The sequence below is a fragment of the Mugil cephalus genome, chromosome 7 (assembly GCF_022458985.1).
Source record: "Mugil cephalus isolate CIBA_MC_2020 chromosome 7, CIBA_Mcephalus_1.1, whole genome shotgun sequence".
NCBI lineage: Eukaryota > Metazoa > Chordata > Actinopteri > Mugiliformes > Mugilidae > Mugil > Mugil cephalus.
Window position 1 is genome coordinate 23,982,246 of NC_061776.1, and position 20,807 is coordinate 24,003,052.

The 20,807-nt window shown below is 43.2% G+C and overlaps 1 protein-coding gene across 16 annotated transcripts in view; it reads right to left on the minus strand.

Annotated features, from left to right (window-relative positions):
• Window positions 1-15,680, minus strand: part of rnf220a (ring finger protein 220a) — a 147,560-nt gene extending 131,880 nt beyond the window's left edge. For 3 of the 16 annotated variants that reach the window (XM_047588612.1, XM_047588611.1, XM_047588601.1), the window contains exons 1-2: window positions 15,277-15,680; window positions 1,819-3,031 (exon numbers count right to left, since the gene is read on the minus strand). In XM_047588612.1, the coding sequence (XP_047444568.1) occupies window positions 1,819-2,473 (655 nt within the window). In that variant the 5' untranslated portion in view covers window positions 2,474-3,031; window positions 15,277-15,680. Of the gene's footprint in view, window positions 1-1,818; window positions 3,032-4,774; window positions 4,858-15,272 lie in introns of all 16 variants that reach the window. The other 13 variants (XM_047588608.1, XM_047588606.1, XM_047588605.1 and 10 more) reach the window with 10 other exon arrangements.
• Window positions 15,681-20,807: the final 5,127 nt, after the last annotated feature.

Genomic DNA, 20,807 nt, shown 5'->3' on the forward strand with positions numbered 1-20,807 from the left:
TCTCATGCCAATAATTGATACCACAACCCGACATGACGTCATAAGATCCCAAGCATTATAAACCTCTTCACTGAGAGAGTCAGAAATAAGCTATTGTACGTGTGAAGCAGCATGGAGGCTGCTAGTTAGTTAATGTGTGTGTGAAGCAGTGAGAGCACGGTCCTCCCGGGATTCTACCCAAGTGTTGTTTGTTCTTTACGCCTCCCATGGACAGCTAAAACCAGCGAAGGAGAACCCATAATTCTTTGCTGTAAGCAGTGCCTCTGCACATCCAATTGCATTAGAAGCCTATGGCAGAGGTGGAGGCTACTTGTGCCAAGATTTAACCTGATTAGATACAGATCCAGCCGTTCCAAAAGACAGCACAGAAGCCCTGTTTCCATCTCCTATTCTGTTCTGTCACAGTTCTCATGAATCTGTGGTGAGAACATGACAGAGAGGTGATCAGAGACATCGAGTGAACACGGTCGCCTGATATCGTAAGAAGATGTTTAGTTATTAAACAGATCTGGGTTTCAAGTTAAATCTACAGTATAATCACTTTTTCCTCTATTAAATTTAAGGCCTCTTTGACATCTTCCTTCACCTTCTTTTCTTTACCCCCCAGCAAACCACTCTGTGTCATTTTCCAAATTTCTCCTCTCCATTCCTTCACTCATTCCTCTCTCTTTCTCACCCTCTCCATCTCTCCTGCGGTGGTCTTTTTATCGGATCAGTCTCAGGTCGTCGCCTCTGTCTCTCACATGTTCCATCAAGAATGCTTTCCTCAAATACACGCACGCACACACACGCACGCTCTCAAAGATGGAAAGGAGGGAAAACGAGGTAGGGAGAGAACAGACTGAGGAGAGAAACTAAAGAATTAAAAATTCAAAGAGATGTAGACTTCTTAAATTATACACTATAAGCACGTCTCTCTCCGTCTGCCTGTCTCCTAATTTGTCACCGAGATCCGATGCAGCTTGTTGACATGTGTAGGAGATGTCGGTGCTCATGCTAAAAGCCGTTTGTGTGTCTGGAGGAGTGTTTGTGCATGCTTGTGTATTTGTGCTTGGAGCTCTTACAATCCATCTCCCACCTTCCTTTCATTACACACATACAAACATGGCCTGCCAAGCTCTTGGCTATGTGGGTAAATCTTTTGGCACCAGGGCTGCCAGCGTGGAGCTATGATGAATGCTGATGGCAAAGAGCATGGCCGGTCTCTGAACCAGTCACTCACACACGCTCACACACACTAATCAGATTCCCAGTGCGTGAGGGCCAAATGGCATCCTTCCACTGGTGAATGCTAATGTGACCAGTGGAGCCTGTGGGCTTGTGAAACAAGGACAGGGAGAGCCAGGAGAGATGATGACAAGAGAACATAGATGGGATTGTTCACTGGCGTGTGTGATGGTAGTGCGTGAACATTTGCATTCTTTCACAAATTGCAGAAAGTTGCAGTTAGTTTTTTGACTTACTTTTTAATTAGATTCGACTGTGCATGTGTCTTGATGTACAGGTTGGTAAATTTGTCTTAAATGTGGATTTTAAAATGACATTTGCTAAAAGTCAAAGGGCTGTTATATTATAAATGTTCTTTGATCAAGAGTTTTAAAGTTTGACTCCGGGGATAAGGGCAGTGGAGAGAACTGCAGCAAACTCACTGCTGGGTGTTAAATGACCATAGCATAAGAGTCACTCCAGGAATCCTTGCACACTTTTCATCCATTGATACAGGTTTCCAATGATATATCACCCATTTGTATGTGCAATTCAGAGTAATTGCAGTTTTTTTAAGTGCAAAAGTGGAACAGAAAATAAATAGTTACTTACAGCGCTCGATGCGGTCCTCAGGGCTGGATGAAGTCTCTCGATCAGACAGGAGGCCTGACACGGCGAAGATCTTTTTCCCGCTGTCCTCCACTGCTTTCAAGGCGCTGCTGGGTGAGCCTCCAGGAGGTATTTGAGAGCCGCCAAAGTCATACTCTTTCCCCTCAGCATCGGAGTAACGCAGGTGAGGTGAAGCATCTGGGTCCAGGCAGCCTTTGAGACGCTTGGCTGGGGTGAACGCCGACTGATACCCGCCTGGTGCTCCGTCACGATCTTCTGGAGGTGAGGCAAAAGGCCTGAAGGCGCCAACGCCACTGTGATTCAGCATGCTGATGGGCGAGCAGTCCAGGTTAGGCGGGGCAAACTGATGATGGAGGTGAAGAAGGGACGGAGGAAAGTCCCTGTTGGGGAATCCTGGTGGGACTGCACCTTGGCGGTGGTACATTGACGCAAATGTGTAAGAGCCATTGTTAAATGGCAAATGAACGTCTTTCTCAACAGAAACTGGGACGCCAAATGGACGTGGCTGCTGGCAAGGAATAGAGGCATCCCGAGAAGCTTCAGCTGTGGAGGCCAGGACCATGAGGGCTGGGGAGGCCAAGGGATTGGGCAAGTAGGAGGAGCTCTCCATCTTGAAGGCTGCCCGGTGGAGGTCCATGTCTGAATGGACAACTTATCTTTGCAGAATCAAAGAGAAGGAGGAGGAGGAGATGATTCCTCCTCAGAGAGCTTGCAGAGAATGCCCAAGACCCTCCGTAAGGGTCTGAGGAAATGAAGGAATCTGGGTTGGAGACTCAAAAGTTTGGCCTTTTTGAAGGAAGGGGCGCAGACAAGATCCCTTTGTAAGAAAAGAGTATTTTGAATGAAATAAAAAGTGTCAGCCAGCGTCACTTCAGATTAGCTCGAATTCAGTTCATTTCTCTTCAGTGGAACTAGAGTAATTTAATGTGTCTTCAGACAAATTCTCTGGAGCTCACTTCATTTCAGATAATTCCATGCCATATAAGCTGTTGAGTATGATCAGCCAAGTCACACTTAGGACCAATTTAGTCTGAATGATAAATAAAATAAACGGTCTAGATGAAGTGTTTCCTCCCGTGTAATAATCGTCCCTTGTTTGTGTTTACTGGACGCGTCGTTGCAGCTGAATGGTCCGGGGAAGGTGGACATCTGTAGTTCGTCAAAGCTGGTTCCTCATCTTCAGGTGGTCACCAAACTGAGGACAAATAAAACACAACCATGAGTTTCAGAGTTCCAGATTTTTCTATGATTTATGGATAGCACCACAAGACTTGTTTTAACAAGAACAACAAATACAGCTTGAAAGCCTTGTAACCAAAACACATTTCTCAACAATTAGCTCAGAAACCAATCCCACTTACTCCTGTTTGAACCCTCAACCAAACATTAGCCCTAAAAAATGTTCTGGCTGTGCCCACAGAAATACTTAAAATCTTCTATTTTGTTTGTCCTTTGCACAGCCTCTCACATGTATCTTACACCTCCTCATCCTTTTTTAATGATAGGTACTTCCAAAGACAGACGGGGTGCTACTTTTTTTTAGAAGAAAAAGATCGATGTCTTGCCCTCACTCTGAATTGTAGTGGAAAGGAGAGGAGCTGGGTGGAAATGTTTTAATAAAGGAGCCGCTGGGCTTGAAGTCAAAGCCTTTGGGGACAGTGTTCTTAGGCGCACACTGTTGTTGGAGCCACAAATTCAAAACCTCTTGGGAAAAAATGTCCTCAAGTTGACACTGCCGCTCAAATCCTATAAATCCCTGCCCTTTGACAAAAAGCCAAGAACTATTCCAAACTTCTCTCACTTTCCTCTTTACCTTCTGCTCTTCTCAAATTCTCCAAACCGCTTCCTCGTCACATCTTTCCATTCCAGTCTCTGCAGACCACTACGCCTCATCTCTTTCCAAACGTCCCCCTCCTTGTCCTCCATCTTCGTAATCTGTCCATCCCCTCCACCTCTTCCTCTTCTCCCTATTCTCATCTCTTCCTCTCATCTCCCTCATGCTATCTATCCTCCCTCCCCCATCTCAGATCTCGGTCTAAGCCGCTTATTCCTACCATCTCCCAGGATATTATTGGACCAGAACCACTTGTCTTAAGATAAGGACACACACAGACACACACACACACACACACACACACACACTTCACCCACACATCTGATAACAGCCTGTGTGGCTCAATGTTGAGCACAACACCCGACTCAGTGGGGCGAACACACTCCACACTCTCGCAGGCTGTGCTGCCATATCTCCTATCTCTCCATCTAACCACTTTTAATTCCCCAATTTTTACTATCTGTCCACCCTTTATTTTTACATCTTTCCTGTCAATCTCTTCTCCTCTCATCCCTCCATCCATCCCTCCCTTCCCCATCTCTGCCTCCCCTGTCCTCCCTTGGGTGATTCAGATGGGTGATATCATATCAGACCTCTCCATCTGCCATCCACGAGCCAGAGGAAATCTGACTGAGTGAATAAATTAGCCGTACTTGACCTCACGACCCACCCCCCCGGCATCCGTGGCAACAGACTAGAATCTTGCCTCCCGGGGATTAGATTGTAGCAACCGATTGGTCGGTCGGAGGAACGCAGAGAGGCATCGCGACGAAACGACGAAATAACATTTCAAAGATTTTTATCCCTAAAGGGCAATTTGAAGGTGGCTGCTTTGTTAAAGGTCCAATATGTTGAGATTAAGAGGAGGTAAAGATGAGCTTGTCATTTATAAGCGATGGTGGGATTTTGTGCTTGAGTAAAAAATATAGATAAGCTTAAATGCAAATAGGTTATCACGAGTAGCTTTACCTGGCTTTATAAAGTCAGATGAGATTATTCGGCACGTGCAACAAATCCCAAAAAGCGGAATTCTCGTTCATGTAAAAAGGTCAAACATGAAGCCATGCGCATGCACACGTAAACACACAACGGATACACACTCACACAGCGTCAAGTAGAGGCCCGGCCCGCTCTAGACGAGCTTCAAAGCTGCGTTGACTACCAGCCAACATCAAAGGAGAAACTCCCTGGGAAATGAAAGGAGAAAATCTTTTATAGCTATCAGCTGTCCACAACACTCATTCAAATCAATTTCCAAACCTGATCTCGGCTTTGGCACGCTCCTCTACCTCCCGCACACGCACGCACACACACACACACACACACGGAACGACAACTGCCGAGAGAAAGGAGAGAGGAGAAGGCCCAGAGACAGAGGGAGATAGGAAGATGTGCAATGTTTTACATTACCGCAAATGTACAGTAGACCCGTGTGGAGTGTTGAGAGCGGCTTACGATAACACACTGCTGGTCTGGACAAATGCCACAGAGTCATGTTACATATCCCTCATCCTAGTCCATCACTTTTCACCCAGTCTTTCCTATCCATTAAAATCCACCCTGGAAATAGCTCTTTGAAAATGTAGTCATAACTAAACTTTCTCCCATTCTTTCTTCCCTCTGTCTGTATCAGTTTACCCTCTCCTTTTCCCTCCCTCTCTACCTCGGCTGGCATCCTCTCCGTTCACGCCGTATATCAGATCATGCTTTCTCCTGTATAACCTCTAAAGCAGGAGGGAGTCTGAGGTGTTGATAGCAAGGTAATACACTGATAAGTACTGGGATATTTCAATTTTATTATCATTACCCAACAGGCCGAGAGGCGGCGAGCGAAGGGCCGCCAACATGAAGCAGCCAATCCAATAAGAGGACACTGGATATTTCCTTACAGGCCGCAGCAGAAGAGGAGCGAGTCGGGAAGGAGTGGGGAGGGAATCAGACTGAAGGATCGGATGGGAAACAAGAGGAGAGCAGAGGAAACGTGAAGAGGGGGTGAGAGATGAAAAATGAGAGGTGTGGAAACAAGTGGACAACACATGGAGGAGGAGGAGAAACAGAAAAGAGAGGAGATACCAAAATGAGAGACGAGACAGGAGTGGGGAACAAGTGGGCAAAGGAGAGGTGGCAAGAAAAGAAGAGAATAGGGTGTGATATCGCTGCAAAGGGTAAAAACCCCGAGCTGGCTGCCTTTTATCTTTTGGCTCGGTGGTCACGTATGCACACGCACACACGCACTTAGACATGTGCGTGTTTTGACGACTTAAAAAAATAAACTCAATTCCATTCATTCATTCTGTGTGCTCGCTTTTTTTTTTTTTTTTTATCCATACCTTCACACACGGAACACATTAATCTGAAATGTGAAATAGTAAATGATGTTTTCACCGTATCTCTAACACAACAATCATAATTCCAGATGACATACACCTATGCATATCATCAATACACGGGCGCAATTACATGTAACTCAAACACGTATAATGTCAGCCGGTGCCACTTACAATCCCATTTGCCACCGGAGGGATACCACCCACTCATTGTCTGACATCGGCTATATGCATTTTATAATAGAAAATGTCACGGGGGAACATTTACCACGCTGTCATAATTTGATTACAGTGTGCAAGAATGATACAGCTGTCAGCGCGATATTAAACACAAACAGCGATGAGGTGCTTTTCACGTCGAATCTGCACTTTAAGTGACAATGTTGTACCAGTCGGCGAAATTGCGATGTCAACAACAATGTGCTTTAACATCATTCTGAGGGGGAATTTCACCCAGAAAATATGAGTTATTGAGATGTGGGCAGCAGGAGTCACAGATTCCATGGAGAATAATTGGAAACTGTGGTCATAAACATTGTTATTGCAACTTAAAATAATCATAGGATGTTATTTGATTGTTGGACTACTCAAGAGTTTCTGGATATTTTGATGACAGCAATGCAATACCTTTAGTCAGCCAATGATAAGAATAAGTGCATTTTCTGTGTAGGACAGAATTAAATGTTTTATCATCCCCATAGTCTGTGTTTTTTTCATATGTGGTTCAGAAACGTGGGAAAGAAAATGAGATCCGAAACAGCTCCTTAGGCATCAAAGAGCACCCATCTTAGCGAGGCCTTCCTTTTTGTTGACTGCTCGGAATAAATATTTTTCTTGCATGGGTGCTTTGGGTGTGTAACTGATGCTATTTGGTGTTCCAACACGTCGCTGAAACTTGTCACATCAAGTTTTCCAGTGTGTCTGCTGAGTTTCAGAGAGGAACGAAGTGGAATCCAATTTTTGTTATAAAAATGTCTTGTCGACTGTGACTGGTGTGTGTGTGTGTATGTATATATATATATGTATATATATATATATGCACTCATCTGTGTGTGTCTGCTGAAACTGTCGAGAAGAAAAGCAGCTGAAGTTTTTTTTTTTTTTTTTTTTTTTTAATGGAGACAGAGAAAAAAGCAGTCAAAACCACAGGCCTGTTTCAATGTGTGTGTGTGTGTGTGAGAGAGAGTTTGCGCTTCCTAGTCCTTGGGTATATTTAGAGACTGTTGACAAGCATGAAAGTGCCACTCTGACATTTTATTACAAGACAAGCCAAGCTGTGTCATTCATCTCATCTCTCTGGTGGATCCACATCCACTCACACATAGCATCATTTACATACAGACAATTTGGAGTTCGAAAAATCAAAATGCAATAGACTTTAACTTGATATGCCGATTGAAACACACTGACCCAAGTGCATGCAAATACAAAAAACCTTTTGAATGAAATATGTATTATTTCATTATAAACCATGTAAAATATGTTAAGTGAGAAGAAAAAAAAAAAGCTCCTACTCAAAAGTCCTGAGCCTCGAATGAAATTTTATGGACTGCAGAGTTTGCCTTTAGCTTCTCTCTCCTTGTTCATAATGCTACCCAGGAGGCTTTGGCACATTTATGTATTTTATTATGATTACAACAATGTGCACCATAAAAATAAGTGTCAAAGTTTAGAATGAAAAAAAAAACTATTTTATTACTTAAAATATTAAGTATAAATAAATAAGAGGTATTTTCTTATTTAAACAATAGTCATTTTAACACACGTAACAAGTTGACAAAGAGCTGAACATTTCTCACTTAAAACACGGACGAATAGAATTTAATCCTGTGTGAAACCCACCAAATAAGGACATATGTGGTTTTCACTGAGCAACAACACCGAGCTTGTGCACATCAGCGCGCCTCTCATGCATGACATAGTAGAACAAGTCATTGAAGAAAAACTGCGGTGCCAAAAGCTACAAATGAAGCCTTAAGATGGTCAAAACAGACAACATTTTCCAAAGACTGCAGTGTAAAGCAGCCAAAAGACAAAGAAAACACAGCTATTTAAAACCCTGCCGTCAGATATTAAATATTTGCTGCTATGGAGGGAAACACAAAGTCAGCGGTCTCGGTGCAGTGATTGTGTGCGTGCTTTTGTGGCACGGAAAGCGAGCTGACCTGCAGACAGGTCCGCTCTGTATTCCAGACAAGACTGCAGCGTTTGTGCTTGTGCGTTAGTAGGTGTGCGCATCTGTGTGTGTTTGCTGATGTCCAAAGCAACAGTCGATACTATTGAAATCTACTCATTCATGTCTGGCCGTGAGGCAAAGCTCAAATGTCCTTGTGAATAAGAATCACACCCATTTATCTCTCCCCTCTCTTCCCCTCTCATATTATTTGTCCTTGTCTTTCCTTCCAGCTGTAAAACCCTAATTTTGTTTCCAAATGTCTTTCGAATATCCAATCTCATGTTCCTCCCTCTTTTTTTTCTCTTCCTTTCATCCTCTCTGATATGAAATCTGTAACCAGGTTATTTGCTGCAGTCAACAGCTGCCGCAGTTAACAGGAGATATATGCATCAGCAGTGGAAAATATTACTGGAAGATTTAATAACAGGCAGACACACACATCATCCTGAGGTGGATAATGACACTTGGACAATATTCAGCACCAAAATCAATAAGGATTGGACAAGCTTGTGTGCAGCAGTTCAATGATAACAAAAACATTTTGTGGAATGTGTTACCTGACAAAAAGTAATTTTTTTTTTTTCTTTAAATGTCTGAATGCATAAAAAAGCAGGCCTGTGCGTTTTCTGTTGCTTTTCGTTTCTAAACAGTTTCAGTGACATTCATCAAATGCTCCCGCAAAGAGCAAAAAGGATTTACTCCTCAAATGAGCCTTTGTGATTTTGGAGACAGAGTCATGGCCCGCAGACAAAAATCATTCTGGAAGTCGACCCTGACCTGTGGCAGGGATTTCTATTCATGGCAGCACCAGAGAGGTCCGGTTCAGCGGGGCCAGCTAATTCCTGGTACCAGACAAGGCTAAATGGAAAAAACACACCGTTCCATTTCTCATAGATTACCATGTGTGTATTTTGGGATGTTTGGATCTTTGGTAAAAACAAATCTCAACATTTTTCTTATTCCCTGAAATTCTGTAAAGCAGACTTCTACATATTTAGCTGCCGTCAGGGGCAAACAGATCCCAACGTTAGTTGTGTGTCTTGAGCAATTTCTGGGATTAAAAGATCTTCACTGAACTTAACATCCAGTTGTGGATGTCGATCTGTGCTGCACTTTCCACCTGTCGCAACAGTGAACTTGACCAAAGGCGACAATCTGCTTTCATTGCTCATAGCTGTGTCTTTCTCTCCAAAACACAATACTTTTATAACCTGATTGTTCAAATACACAGTCTAAACAAAATTATGCTTTCGTGTTAGAGTCTCGCTGAGTGTGTGTGGCACCAGACGCCCTTCTATGAGTCTTTATTGCTGTGCTGGTCTGTACAACAGCAGCCACTAATCTAGCTAGCTGGCAGGCAGACAGGCGGCTGGCTGACCGATTTGTACTACAGGCTGCGAGCAAGCCAATTAGTACCAGTTTAACAAGGAAAACTGTTGCCAGGTATACTGTTTTCACTCACAGGTTTTGTTATAATAATCCGCCATTGTGGAGTTAATAACGATAATATGAACAAAGGGGAACTTATTTAACGCCCGCAGAGAAATGATCTGTCGAGCTCCTCGCGGAGGTCAAAGGTCAGCGTCGGAGATGCAGCGTCGGCGACGAAGCTGCTGGAGGACTGAGACGAAACTCCACCCACACCTTATGCTTTATGTTAACTTTACAAGACGCCAGCGACGCAAAGTGAATATCAACCTGCTGGTGTGCAGACAGGCAGATGTGTAAAGCGGCGTGCTGTGAGCGCACATTTGCGCAGCGGCCGGTCCTGCTCCTTGTTTTATCTGCCTGGAGGACTGGCTGGCCACACAGAGAAAAATGATAAGCGGGCTACACAAATAGTGCCTGTCTGCAATCGATGCACGCAAATGCACCAACAGTGTCTTCTGGGGAGGTGTGCGAGAGAGGGAGGGAGGGGGGTGGGTGGGTGAATATTAGCTTATTTTCCAAGCAGGGAGTTTGTGATCCGGCTCCACAGTGTAATTGACGAATGGGGGGGAAACCTGAGAGAGATATGATGCAGTGGGTGGGAAGGATGCACGGGGGGGGGTAAAGGCGGTGGTGGTGCAGGGGGAGATACGGAGAGGGAAATAGACGCAGGGCAGCATGGAGAATAGAAAATATCTGACATCCGACACAACTCTACCCCCACCCCCACCATTAGGCTAATTCTTTGACTTTCTCTTGTTGCCAATAGCGTCTCCAAGTGATATTTCCCCCTGTAACGGCATTACCAGTGGCTGCCTTCTCCAATGCAATCAAACCATTAAACACAGCATCCCCTCCATGGAGTGATTTCCTTCCAATAGAAAATGACTGAACGTGAGCTACTCCCCTTTCCTGTCATCAATAAAAGGAATTATTGGGTCTGGATGTGAATTTGCAGGGAGAGGATTCAGGATTATGGAAGAATTCTTATTTTCTGGGTTTGGTAACAAATATATCTATTTATATAATCGGGGCAAGGATTAAGTGTAGACTATTTCCACCTGTTTTCTAAAACAAGTGTTTAATATGCATTAACATTGAAATAAGTTTCTTTTATCAAATAAATCAATGAAATGAAATAAATTATACAGAGAATACATTTCTGATATGAAAGTAATGCGCGCGAAAAATGTGAAATAAAACTTCGACAACTTCAAACACGGAACATTACACAAATCAATCAAAATCGCCCCAAAACACAGTCTGCGTCGCGGACAGGCTGCAATTTCCAGTGATGCAGGACGTTTGGTCGGTTTGATAAGAGAGACAGCTCGACAATATGCATCCAATAAATGATTGCATCCGCTCTCCGCTCTTAATTACGGCGATTAGACGGGGCGATAACTGCACAACAATAACACAAAGTTTTGAGATGCAGAGCGCGCAGGACGCACTTTCTCTCCAAGGAGGCCCGCTCTCGTGTCTGCGTGTTCAAACACTTGTTATTTACCGGCGACGCGTTTATTTCAATTACCGTCTGCATGTCAAATAAGCGGCAGTGTTTATTAGCACAACAAAATAATAAAACACACGCGGACGGCGGGGGGAGAAGGGGGGAAATGTCGGAGGGGTGAAGAAGTGCAGAAGGAGTTGGTTCTGCTTTTAATAAAGAATGAGGAATTAGTGCATATTGATAGGACTTAATAGACCGAGGGGGGGTCATCAAACTAGTCGCGAGTGAGCGACTCGTGGTTAATTTACTATCAGCGTCATCTTATAGGAGAGAGGAGGAGGGTGGAGTGTTAATGCACGCGTCATGACGCATTGATATTTCCAAAAATAGAAGAAATAGCCAATTTTTGGCTGAGAATATATTTACACAACCCTGATGTAATATGGATTTATAACGGATTCGTTCCCTTTGAGAAAACACGTGGAGGAGGAGAACAAGTGGAACGAGGTCAGACGAATCTTGAAGTTACACCCGCTTCTTTTTAAATAATTCTTAATTCCTCTCTCTGCATGGAGATGGTGGTTTGAACACAAATCCATTCCACACACCTGCTTTTCATTCTCGAATAAAATCACTTGGACCTGATGAATATGATTCGAAGCTTCTCAGCGGGTGATAATCGCGATTAAAGTGAAAGTTAACTGGTTTCCTGATAATGACGCAGGAAGGGGGCTTTTTATTCTTATTATTTTTTTATTTCTTTATTTGTTTTATTTGGGACATTGCGCTTCTTGGGATCCAAATTAAAATAAACTTCTCTCCCTGCGGCCATCGATCCGAGAGCGAGGTGTGAAATGGACATTAATTTTAGTTCACTTCTGGCTGCGTAAAGAGGGGAGCAAGAGAGATCAATGGCAAGCAATAACAGCTGACTGCTGAGAGAGAGAGAGAGAGAGAGAGAGAGAGAGAGAGAGAGAGAGAGAGAGAGAGAGAGAGAGAAGGGTAGGAGGAGGGGTAGAATCGAAAACGCTGACAAATAAATCATCGTTGCTACTTTTCCTCCAACATCCACACTTTTTTTCTTCTCCTTTGCGCCTACAGAATATCCCTTTGGGAAGTGCGAAGCGGGGCTGAGAAGTTGCGGCCTGAAGGAATTAATAAAAACAATAAATAGACGGCAGTTATTCAGAGACTTTAAATTAAAAATCATTTTAAAGGCCCGTGTTATGTTGTTTCATTTAAAAAATAATTACTTTCACATTTTGGGCTGTAAATAGGGAGGGTCATTATCCCAGCGCTCCGGCGCACAATCTCTGAATCAATACCAGACAGCAGATATAAAAAGTTAAAATAAAAATACCAAAAGTTACTGTGAAAAAAACCCAACTTTTACTGAAACATATCAATAAAAATACGATCCATTCGTAGCGTGTTTAAATGTGAACGTGGAACAAGAAAGTTGAATTCATGGGAAATGAGCGGCAGCCTATAAATCACTCAGGTCTGAAAACTGAAGCGGGAAATAATTAAATGATACAGGAGGAAAAAAACGAGGCGGTGCATCACTGTGAATGACAGCATTTAACAAATAATTACGCAATAATGATATATACAGCACATGTAATCTTTGCCCTTAATTAAAAAAATGCTATTTAAGTTCTATGAATATTGTTTTAAATGATCCGTTAAATGCGTAAGACTTCATGTCACATACACGCGTGCACTGATCATGGCCCTGAATTACTCATTAAATATATTGCAATAAAACTTTGATTTAATTGGTTTATTAAAAATTGACATCCTGTTAAATTAAAACATTTACTTTTCATTATTAATCATCTATTATAAATTAAAAATAATATCGACTACTAGAGAATTCTGCTTTTAGTAGAATAATGATAGGTTTCATATAATTACAGGAAACGCTGCAACATTTTTTTTTCTTTGTCAGATTTTTGTTCGTAACAAATACGATAGAAGACCACAACTTCAATCCGCGCTGACTATAAATCATCATTTATCTATCTGTATTTGGAAATAGTAAGTGTTTCTATAACATCTGCCCGCCTTCCTCGTTTCCCGTTTAAAGGATAATTATTGCTTGCTAATATGTTTGGTTGGAAAATGAAAAGGCTCGGCCAGTCATTAGAAGTCAGGTCCGGTTGATCCGACAATCAATAAAATCAATCCGAGGGGATCCATCTCTCTGGGATGACCGAGTCTGGATCTGGAGCAGGGTTTCTGATTTTTTTGGAGGAACTATAACTCAATCATCGCTGTGTGGTGAGTTCAATGACCCGCCTCGGGCGCACCTTCGCTCCAGAAGTGAGTTTTTACGCACTATTTATTGCTGGCACTGAGAGGACTTTTTAACTTGGAAATTACTGTTAATAGGTTTGCCGCATTTTTCCCACACTCCTAATTTTATTATTCTGTTTTCTGAGTGTTTTGGCTTCGTGCGTTAGTACAGGCGCGTGCGTGACTGTTCACTTGTTTGCTTGTTAATTTAAAAAGACAAAAACGATGAAGGCGATGAAGACAAGGCCAGCACACAGGAAATGAAATAAATGTCTCTGAAAGGGATTATTTAAAAATCTTTCGGAAAGCCCACAACAACGAGACATCGGTCTAAAAGGGGGAAAAAGGTCCGCCTCAACTCCTTTTTAGTGTCCGAGTCTTTTATCATTTAAAAATGTGAAGGAGAAAAAAAAAGAAATTGCACTCAGCTAACCGGCAAAAACCAGAATAAGAGTTGGACAAAAATACAGGGGAGAAAAATGTTTGACTAACAAAAGTAGAATAAAATGAAAATATTGTGTTTTGTTAAGAATCTTTTCTTCTTTTTGAGACACAGCCGAATGTGGGAAATATGAACTAAAAGTGAATGTTGTTTTCAGTAGTAGACTACCGACGGAGCAGCAGCAGGAGCTGGCGCGAGAATGAATCCGTATTTTGGCTCCCCGTCCTCGGCCATGAAGCTGAAAGGCCCCCGGGACTTCCACTGGCTGGGCGCTGCTTGTTTAGGGGGAGGATGTAAATTATAGCGGCTCACTAGTTAACAGGTGTTTCCCAGCTACGTTTAGACCTGTGTGTGTGTGCGTGCGTGCGTGCGCCTGCTACGCAGTGGTCATTTTTTGAATTCAAGTGGTCTGTTTCTTAGTGAGAGATTAATTGTACAAGGACGTGCATTCACGTGCGCGCAGATATAGAATTACCCGTAAATTACCATTTGTATTTTTATTATTTTACAAACACGCAGTTGAATAAAATCATCGATTCAGATTTGACGAATGAAACGCAAATTTATTGATGAAAATCAGTGATCCCAACAAGGCTGTGGAACAAGCGTCCTCCAAAAAAATTCTATCTGCGCTATGTGAATTCAAATCAGCCTCATCAGAGTGTTTATTAAACCCCAGATAACGGGGCCAATATGCGGCAGTTTAAGCCATATGTCCTCATCATTATGAGGATGTGCTTCGGTGCTCCACAGTGACAGTAACTTCCACTGGAATACAGATATAGAAACATTCAGTGAGCTATAGGACCCGCCGCCTTCGTGGCAACAAATGAAGTTTAACTTTTATATAAATGTGTTGAGAGTGGGCCTGCAGACTGACGCTCATTGCTGTGGATCAGAAATTTGGCTCGAGAGCAAAAATAGTAACTTTTTCTGTTTCTGAGGGGGTTTGTGAATAACCCGTGTAGCCTCACCGGTTCCATAAGGACTGCTTAAAAGGCGATGACCAGATCCATATTTAGACTATTTTAAAGTTTAAGTAGTATTGATTCAACGTAGGATCAACCTGTGATGTAGTAATGTATGGTGATGGCAATGTATGCATAATCGACACACGCACTAAACCATTCAAGAGCTTCCAAGAAGACTGGTCGGGAAAGCTCGAGTTCGCACGCACGCGCACAGATAAAGTGACATAAACTGATATAAACGCACACGCGTCCGCGCGCACACGCGTAAAACTCGGTGCCCATGCGGACACAGCCCGTGCCGTGACTTTTTCTATTTTTTTTTCTTTCCACGCATGGAAATGTCCCCTCTGCGCGCAGCGACGAAATCGCACATCCCTGAGAGAGTTTACTGAAACGGTGAAACCAATATGCCTCCAAAACAGAAAGGAGCGGCGGAACGCGAAAAAGCGTGGAAACACAAACTGTATGAGCTTCAAACCCAACAACAACAAAAAGACAGTCACTTACTCACCTCGCCGTGGAACAATCCGCTTCTAATGCAGGCGACTCCTCGGTTTCCGGCTCCCTTTTTTTTATCCTCACAACAAAACGAAAACTTTTCTGCGGAGTAGGAATTCAGTAGTACTGGCCCCTCTGGCTGTCGCGCAGCAGCGCCGGAGATAACGGGAGGCGCTTTGGGGAAGCAAAAGTAGTTAACACCTCCCTGTTAGTTTACCAAAGCCAAGCCAGAGAGGAGGACGGGTAGAGCGAGGGAGAGAGAGACAGAGAGAGAGGCTGACTTTCCACAAACACACTGTAAAGTGGGTATCAATAGCGCAATAGCGCGTGTAGCCCCTCCGCTGAAACACCGAGAGGGACGATCAGTGAGAGGAGAAGGAGTGAAGCCGGTGAGGGAGCGCTGGATCGCAGAGACGGTGGCAGGCAGTGGTGGTGGCGGCGGCGGCGTGAGGGGAGGGTGGTGTGGGGGGGCTCACAGTGCTCAACAGCGACGTGTGTGAGGCTGGAGCTGGGCTGAGAGGGGAGAGTGGGGGTGGATGGGGAGGACGGGGGAACGGGGGAGGGAGGGAGGGATGGAAGAGGAGGAGGGGGGGTCCAGGGTCCAGAGCGCTCCGAGGTGCAGTGCTGCCGCGCAGCGCTCGGGTCGCTCATTGACTGACAGATAGGCTTCCACACCTCTCTATCATTTCTTCGTTAAAACAAAACACTTTCTTCACACACACACATACATTTATTCATTATTTACCCATTTAGATGTGAAGTTTTTTTGTTTGTTTTTTCACAAGAGCCATCAATTTGGAAATGCGCTGCTCCCAAAGACGGGGACAGCGTATTTCATGGCCTTAGAATACATTTTCTCACATTTTGCCGTCGTGTTGGAGATCACTGACCGAACAGTCTTAATACATATTTCCTATCGGTTTTCCAAGTTAAAAACAAACAAGATGACAGTACATTTGCCGCTTCAGGTCAACTTTATAATTCGGCGCTTCTCGTTCCAATTCAACGAAAGATGGGACACTAGTAAGTAAAAAAAAAATAAATTAAATTAAAAAAAGAAAAGAAAGAAATCAAATATTGAACATAGTTTTGGAATCAGTATGTGTGTTTGTTCGGGTCTGGACACAGTTCTTAGCACCACACGATCCCGCTACCCCCTTCATGCCTCTCCCCTCTGTCTGGCGTTTCGTTCCCCTGGGTGATTTCCACTGCGCTTTGTGCGCAAAGTGAATGAATTACCCCCCTCCTCTCTCTTTCTCTCTCTCTCCTTCTCTCTCTCCTCTCTTGCTGTCCCGTTTTTCTCCTTCTCTTTCACCAGTTGGAGAGACTGCTATTTGCTATAAAGCCAATGAAGTCCTCTTAACAAAAAGAGGTGGAATACCATACACTCTTATAAAGTGCGGGCTGGAGTGAAGTTAGTGAGACAGAGAGAGGTTCACTAAAGCCGGAGCTGTGTCGAGCCCCGGCAACAATCCACCGAAACTTTCATTACATTTACAAGTTGGCAGAATTTGTTTATACAAAGCAGAGCGCTTATTATTAAGCTGCCAATAAGACTAAGCTATTTAATCGGATGTAAAATCCAACAAGCTCAGCGTTTCTCTTTCTCGTCCAAATAAAATTCTGTTTTCTCTCGTTAGATTCATGAATACGCCGAATATGTTCACTACAGTCATCTAATCACTATTGTCACAAGCATCTTAAGGGAAAATAACAAGTCATGGTCAAGAAATTAAGTCCAACATGTCAACAAGAGGGGTGTGGAATATTTGTAGGAGTCCAAGGCAAAACAAAAACAAAAACAAAAACAAAACAAACAAACAAAAAAACTATCACTATATCAAAACGAAGTGGATGAAGATAGAGAAAAAGCGTTCAGGTCCTCGGTCTCCCTCTGCTCTACACCCCCTGCTGGTCACAAGTGGAACTGACCAGTAGTGCAGACTGTGCCTTTGTGACCCTCTTTTGAGTCGGCTGCAGTGGCACAAGCTTGCATTCATTGTTTGATTCAAGCTGGGCAACAAAGGGGCAAAAAGCAGACAAGTGGGGAAGAACTGTGACTTAAGGTGACTTCTAACGGTACCATGAGGTGAAATTGCAGTTGTCCAACAGCACCAATTGCATGTTATTCAAAATGTAAGACTTTGGAGCCAAATGTAAGTTCCCGATAAAGAGACTAATCACAAAAACTTGAAGGAACAGTCCCTAAATGATATACATACTTACATATACAGATAGATATTCTAAACTCTTGTTCAGAGCATCCGTGTTAAGTTCAAACTATCTGATATCATCCCCACTCTGCTGATCTTAACTAACGCTCAGTCATGGCCAAAAAGGCCTTTTTCATCCAACTATCGCCACACTTTCTGTCTCCTCCTTACAGTTCATCACGCAAGACTACCAGTGCATTCACTCTTAACAGGGTGTTATGGGTTTCTAATGGAACTAGCACTTTGATCTGGTTTCACGCTATAATATACCAATGTTTTAAGTAACAATAGCGTGGGAAAAGTGGAAAGGATTGTGCCTGTGTGTGTGTGTGTGTGTGTGTGTGAACTGGGTGGTCTCCATACACATGAGGGGCAGCAGCAGCAGTGCCATTAGTGGTGTGTTGTCTTGCTAATAGGCTCAGTTTGAAGTCAATGGGCTGACCGAGGAAGAGGACCATCCATGTATTAGATCCCTCTCCATTCAAAGTCTAATGCCACCCTTTAGTCCAGCCCCCTGATGTTTTTAAATGCCGCCTCTGTGTATTGACTAGGAAGCACTTTGATAGCACCTGTTTCACTGCGGAGGCATCTGCACTGCTTCTTCACCCCGCTTTCATTTTGCATACCTTGAAATCGCGTTCATGATTTCACTGAACGCAAAACGCAGCAAATCATCAGCGCGGGTTTGTCGGATGAATCAAAACGTCTTGTCCTTCCATGCGGCGTTTCCTTGCTGATCAAAAAACAACCACTTCTGAACTAACTTGAAGTTGATGTGTCAAAATAGACAGAACTGCACGTGCTGGGTACTTTGAATTCTCTCCTTTCACCAACAAAATACACGGTTGTGTTGAATCTTTCATTCAACCCGTACATACATGAATTTTGTGGCTCACAATGCCACACTTTGTCCAATTTGGTAGCCACCATCTCATTTGATTCCACCAGCCAATATGCATTTAATGGTGTATTATAACGCAAAGGGTTACTTCTTATCCTTAAGTGCAGAGCTCTGAGCGTTAGCACACACAGGAGAACACAGAGTCTTTTTCTGTTCCCAGCAGATTTCCTAGCATCTATCTGAACAGAGGCATGCCTCGGTGTTATGAAACCCCTGACATCTCTGAAGAAGTGACAGCGTGATAAGGAAAAGCCAAGCTGACAGCAGATGGCCGGGGCTGCCCTCTTGCAGCGTGCAACACCTCCGCTCGGCCGGGTTCATCCTGAAATTCAATTCTTTTTTTAAAAAAAGAAAATCTAAATTCGACTGAGGTGAGAGGAGTGGAGAGGGTGTGACAAGTTGTGGGTGTCTGCTATTGTTTATGTTGCTCATTGGCTCAACTATTGGGCGTTCTATAAAAAAAAAAAAAAATGGTAAAACAGCAAATACGGTTCTCCAGAGGCCTGTGTTTAAACAGATAAAGACAAGGTTTTGTCGCTGCAAGCCCTTCTCTATTTTATGGTTTGAACCTATAATCCTTTGATATTTTAAGGCAGCTCATACTTGACCCTCCGTACCAGCCGGCGACTTAGCAATAACCTGTAAGGTACCTTACACCACATGGGACTTAATTCCTTAAACAAACCATGTTTGAGTGTGATTTACAGCTAATCTGGGCAGGAGACGGTCATTTCTATCTTTCCTTTAATAATTTACGATTGGTGGAATTTATAGCACTGGCTCCCCAGCCGTGCATGCCGCCAAATCCATACGTCTGTAATATAATGAGATTTTAGCGCAGCAAGATTCTAAATTATGGTGTGATTTGTTCTCTTGCTGTTTTGTCAGGGCATAGCCTTTGAGTGTGTGTGTGTGTGTGTGTGTGTGTGTGTGTGTGTGCGTAGCTCGGGGACATGGCTGGCATTTGGCTGCCACGATGCTCTAATTGCTGACGTACACACAGATAGATGGGACCTGATGGTTGGTGTCGCCACTGGAGGGAGAGAGGAAAAGGGAGAGGAGGAAGAGGAAAGGGAAGCAGAGGATGAAGAGGAGAAATAAGAAGATAGAAGCGAGGAGGGAAGGAGGAGGAAGAGAAAAGGGGAATAGAGGACGGATGGATGGATGGATGGATGGATGGGTAGATTCGTGGAGAGACAAGCGAGGAGGAGAGATATTGTCTTGTGGCGGAAGACGCAGCTGCCAGCAGCTACATGGCCAAGTGGTTAACCACACAGAGGGAGCCACATTTAGAAGAAAAGAAAAGCACAGAGACAGAGAGAAGAGGGACAGAGACTCAGCCACATTCATCTCGCTCTCACATTCGTTGCTCCAGGGAGCTGTTGGAAAATGAAGAATTACATGGCCCTGATCAGATTACATTACAGAACAAGTGATTACATGCATTTGACTCTTGTACGGAGGAACAAAAATGAGGAAAAGGGAAACATACATGATCTGATTAATTATGTAATTATGTGGTATTTGCTCTGGCTATGATACATGGGCAACATTTTGACAGAAGGTAGATGGGTAATTTCATCAATGTTTCACTGGCTGCTGTCTAAGCCCGCTTTAATATAAATGCTGATTTTCTTCCAGCTGTTACTTAGACCTGACTACTGTCTTCTTGGAACGTCCCCCGCCATCATATTTGGTTTCCTTGAGGAAACCTTCAAAAAACAACTGATGGTTTTAGAATGTTGTCTTAAGAACAGAATCGATTCAGGAACATGTGTAAGATTCTACAGCATTGTGACAAGTTAATCCAAGGGTTTTTAACTATACAGTGTGCACCAGTAAATCCTCATAGGATGCCAATTGGTCTGAACAACTGTGTTCAGTGCCTGGTAAGATGTTCGCAAGATCTTGGAAATCTGACAAGAAGAGAGTCTCAAATATGTCGGAGGAGGTCATGGTGGATGGTGGGAGTGAATTCACTACAATGTGTCTGTGAAGGTTCTCAGTCATCCAAGTTAAGGTACATCCAAAAAGCTTTAAAAAGGCAAAGTGGACTTTTGGTTTACTAGTCATCTGAGTAGATTCTTCAGTTCTAAGAGACTGGTGGGAAGAACATAAAAACACTTTCAGGATAACTCATTACAGTCTTTGCATAACAAAGGTATTGTGTTAGCTTGAACTTGAGCATGCAAACTTAAAATGAGGAATATTTCTTATAAATTATTCTATGAAACAGAGGTGTCTGTGCTACTGCTACTAAGTGTCCACATAAGCCTGAATAGGATCTAATCTTTTTTTTTTTTTTTTTTTTACACATCATTATTACAAATCATTATGAACATGTTAACGCTGCCTTCACATCATAAATAACAACACAAGGCTTTCAACAGAAACCAAATTCTGTTAAATTCCCACTCAAATTCAAAAATT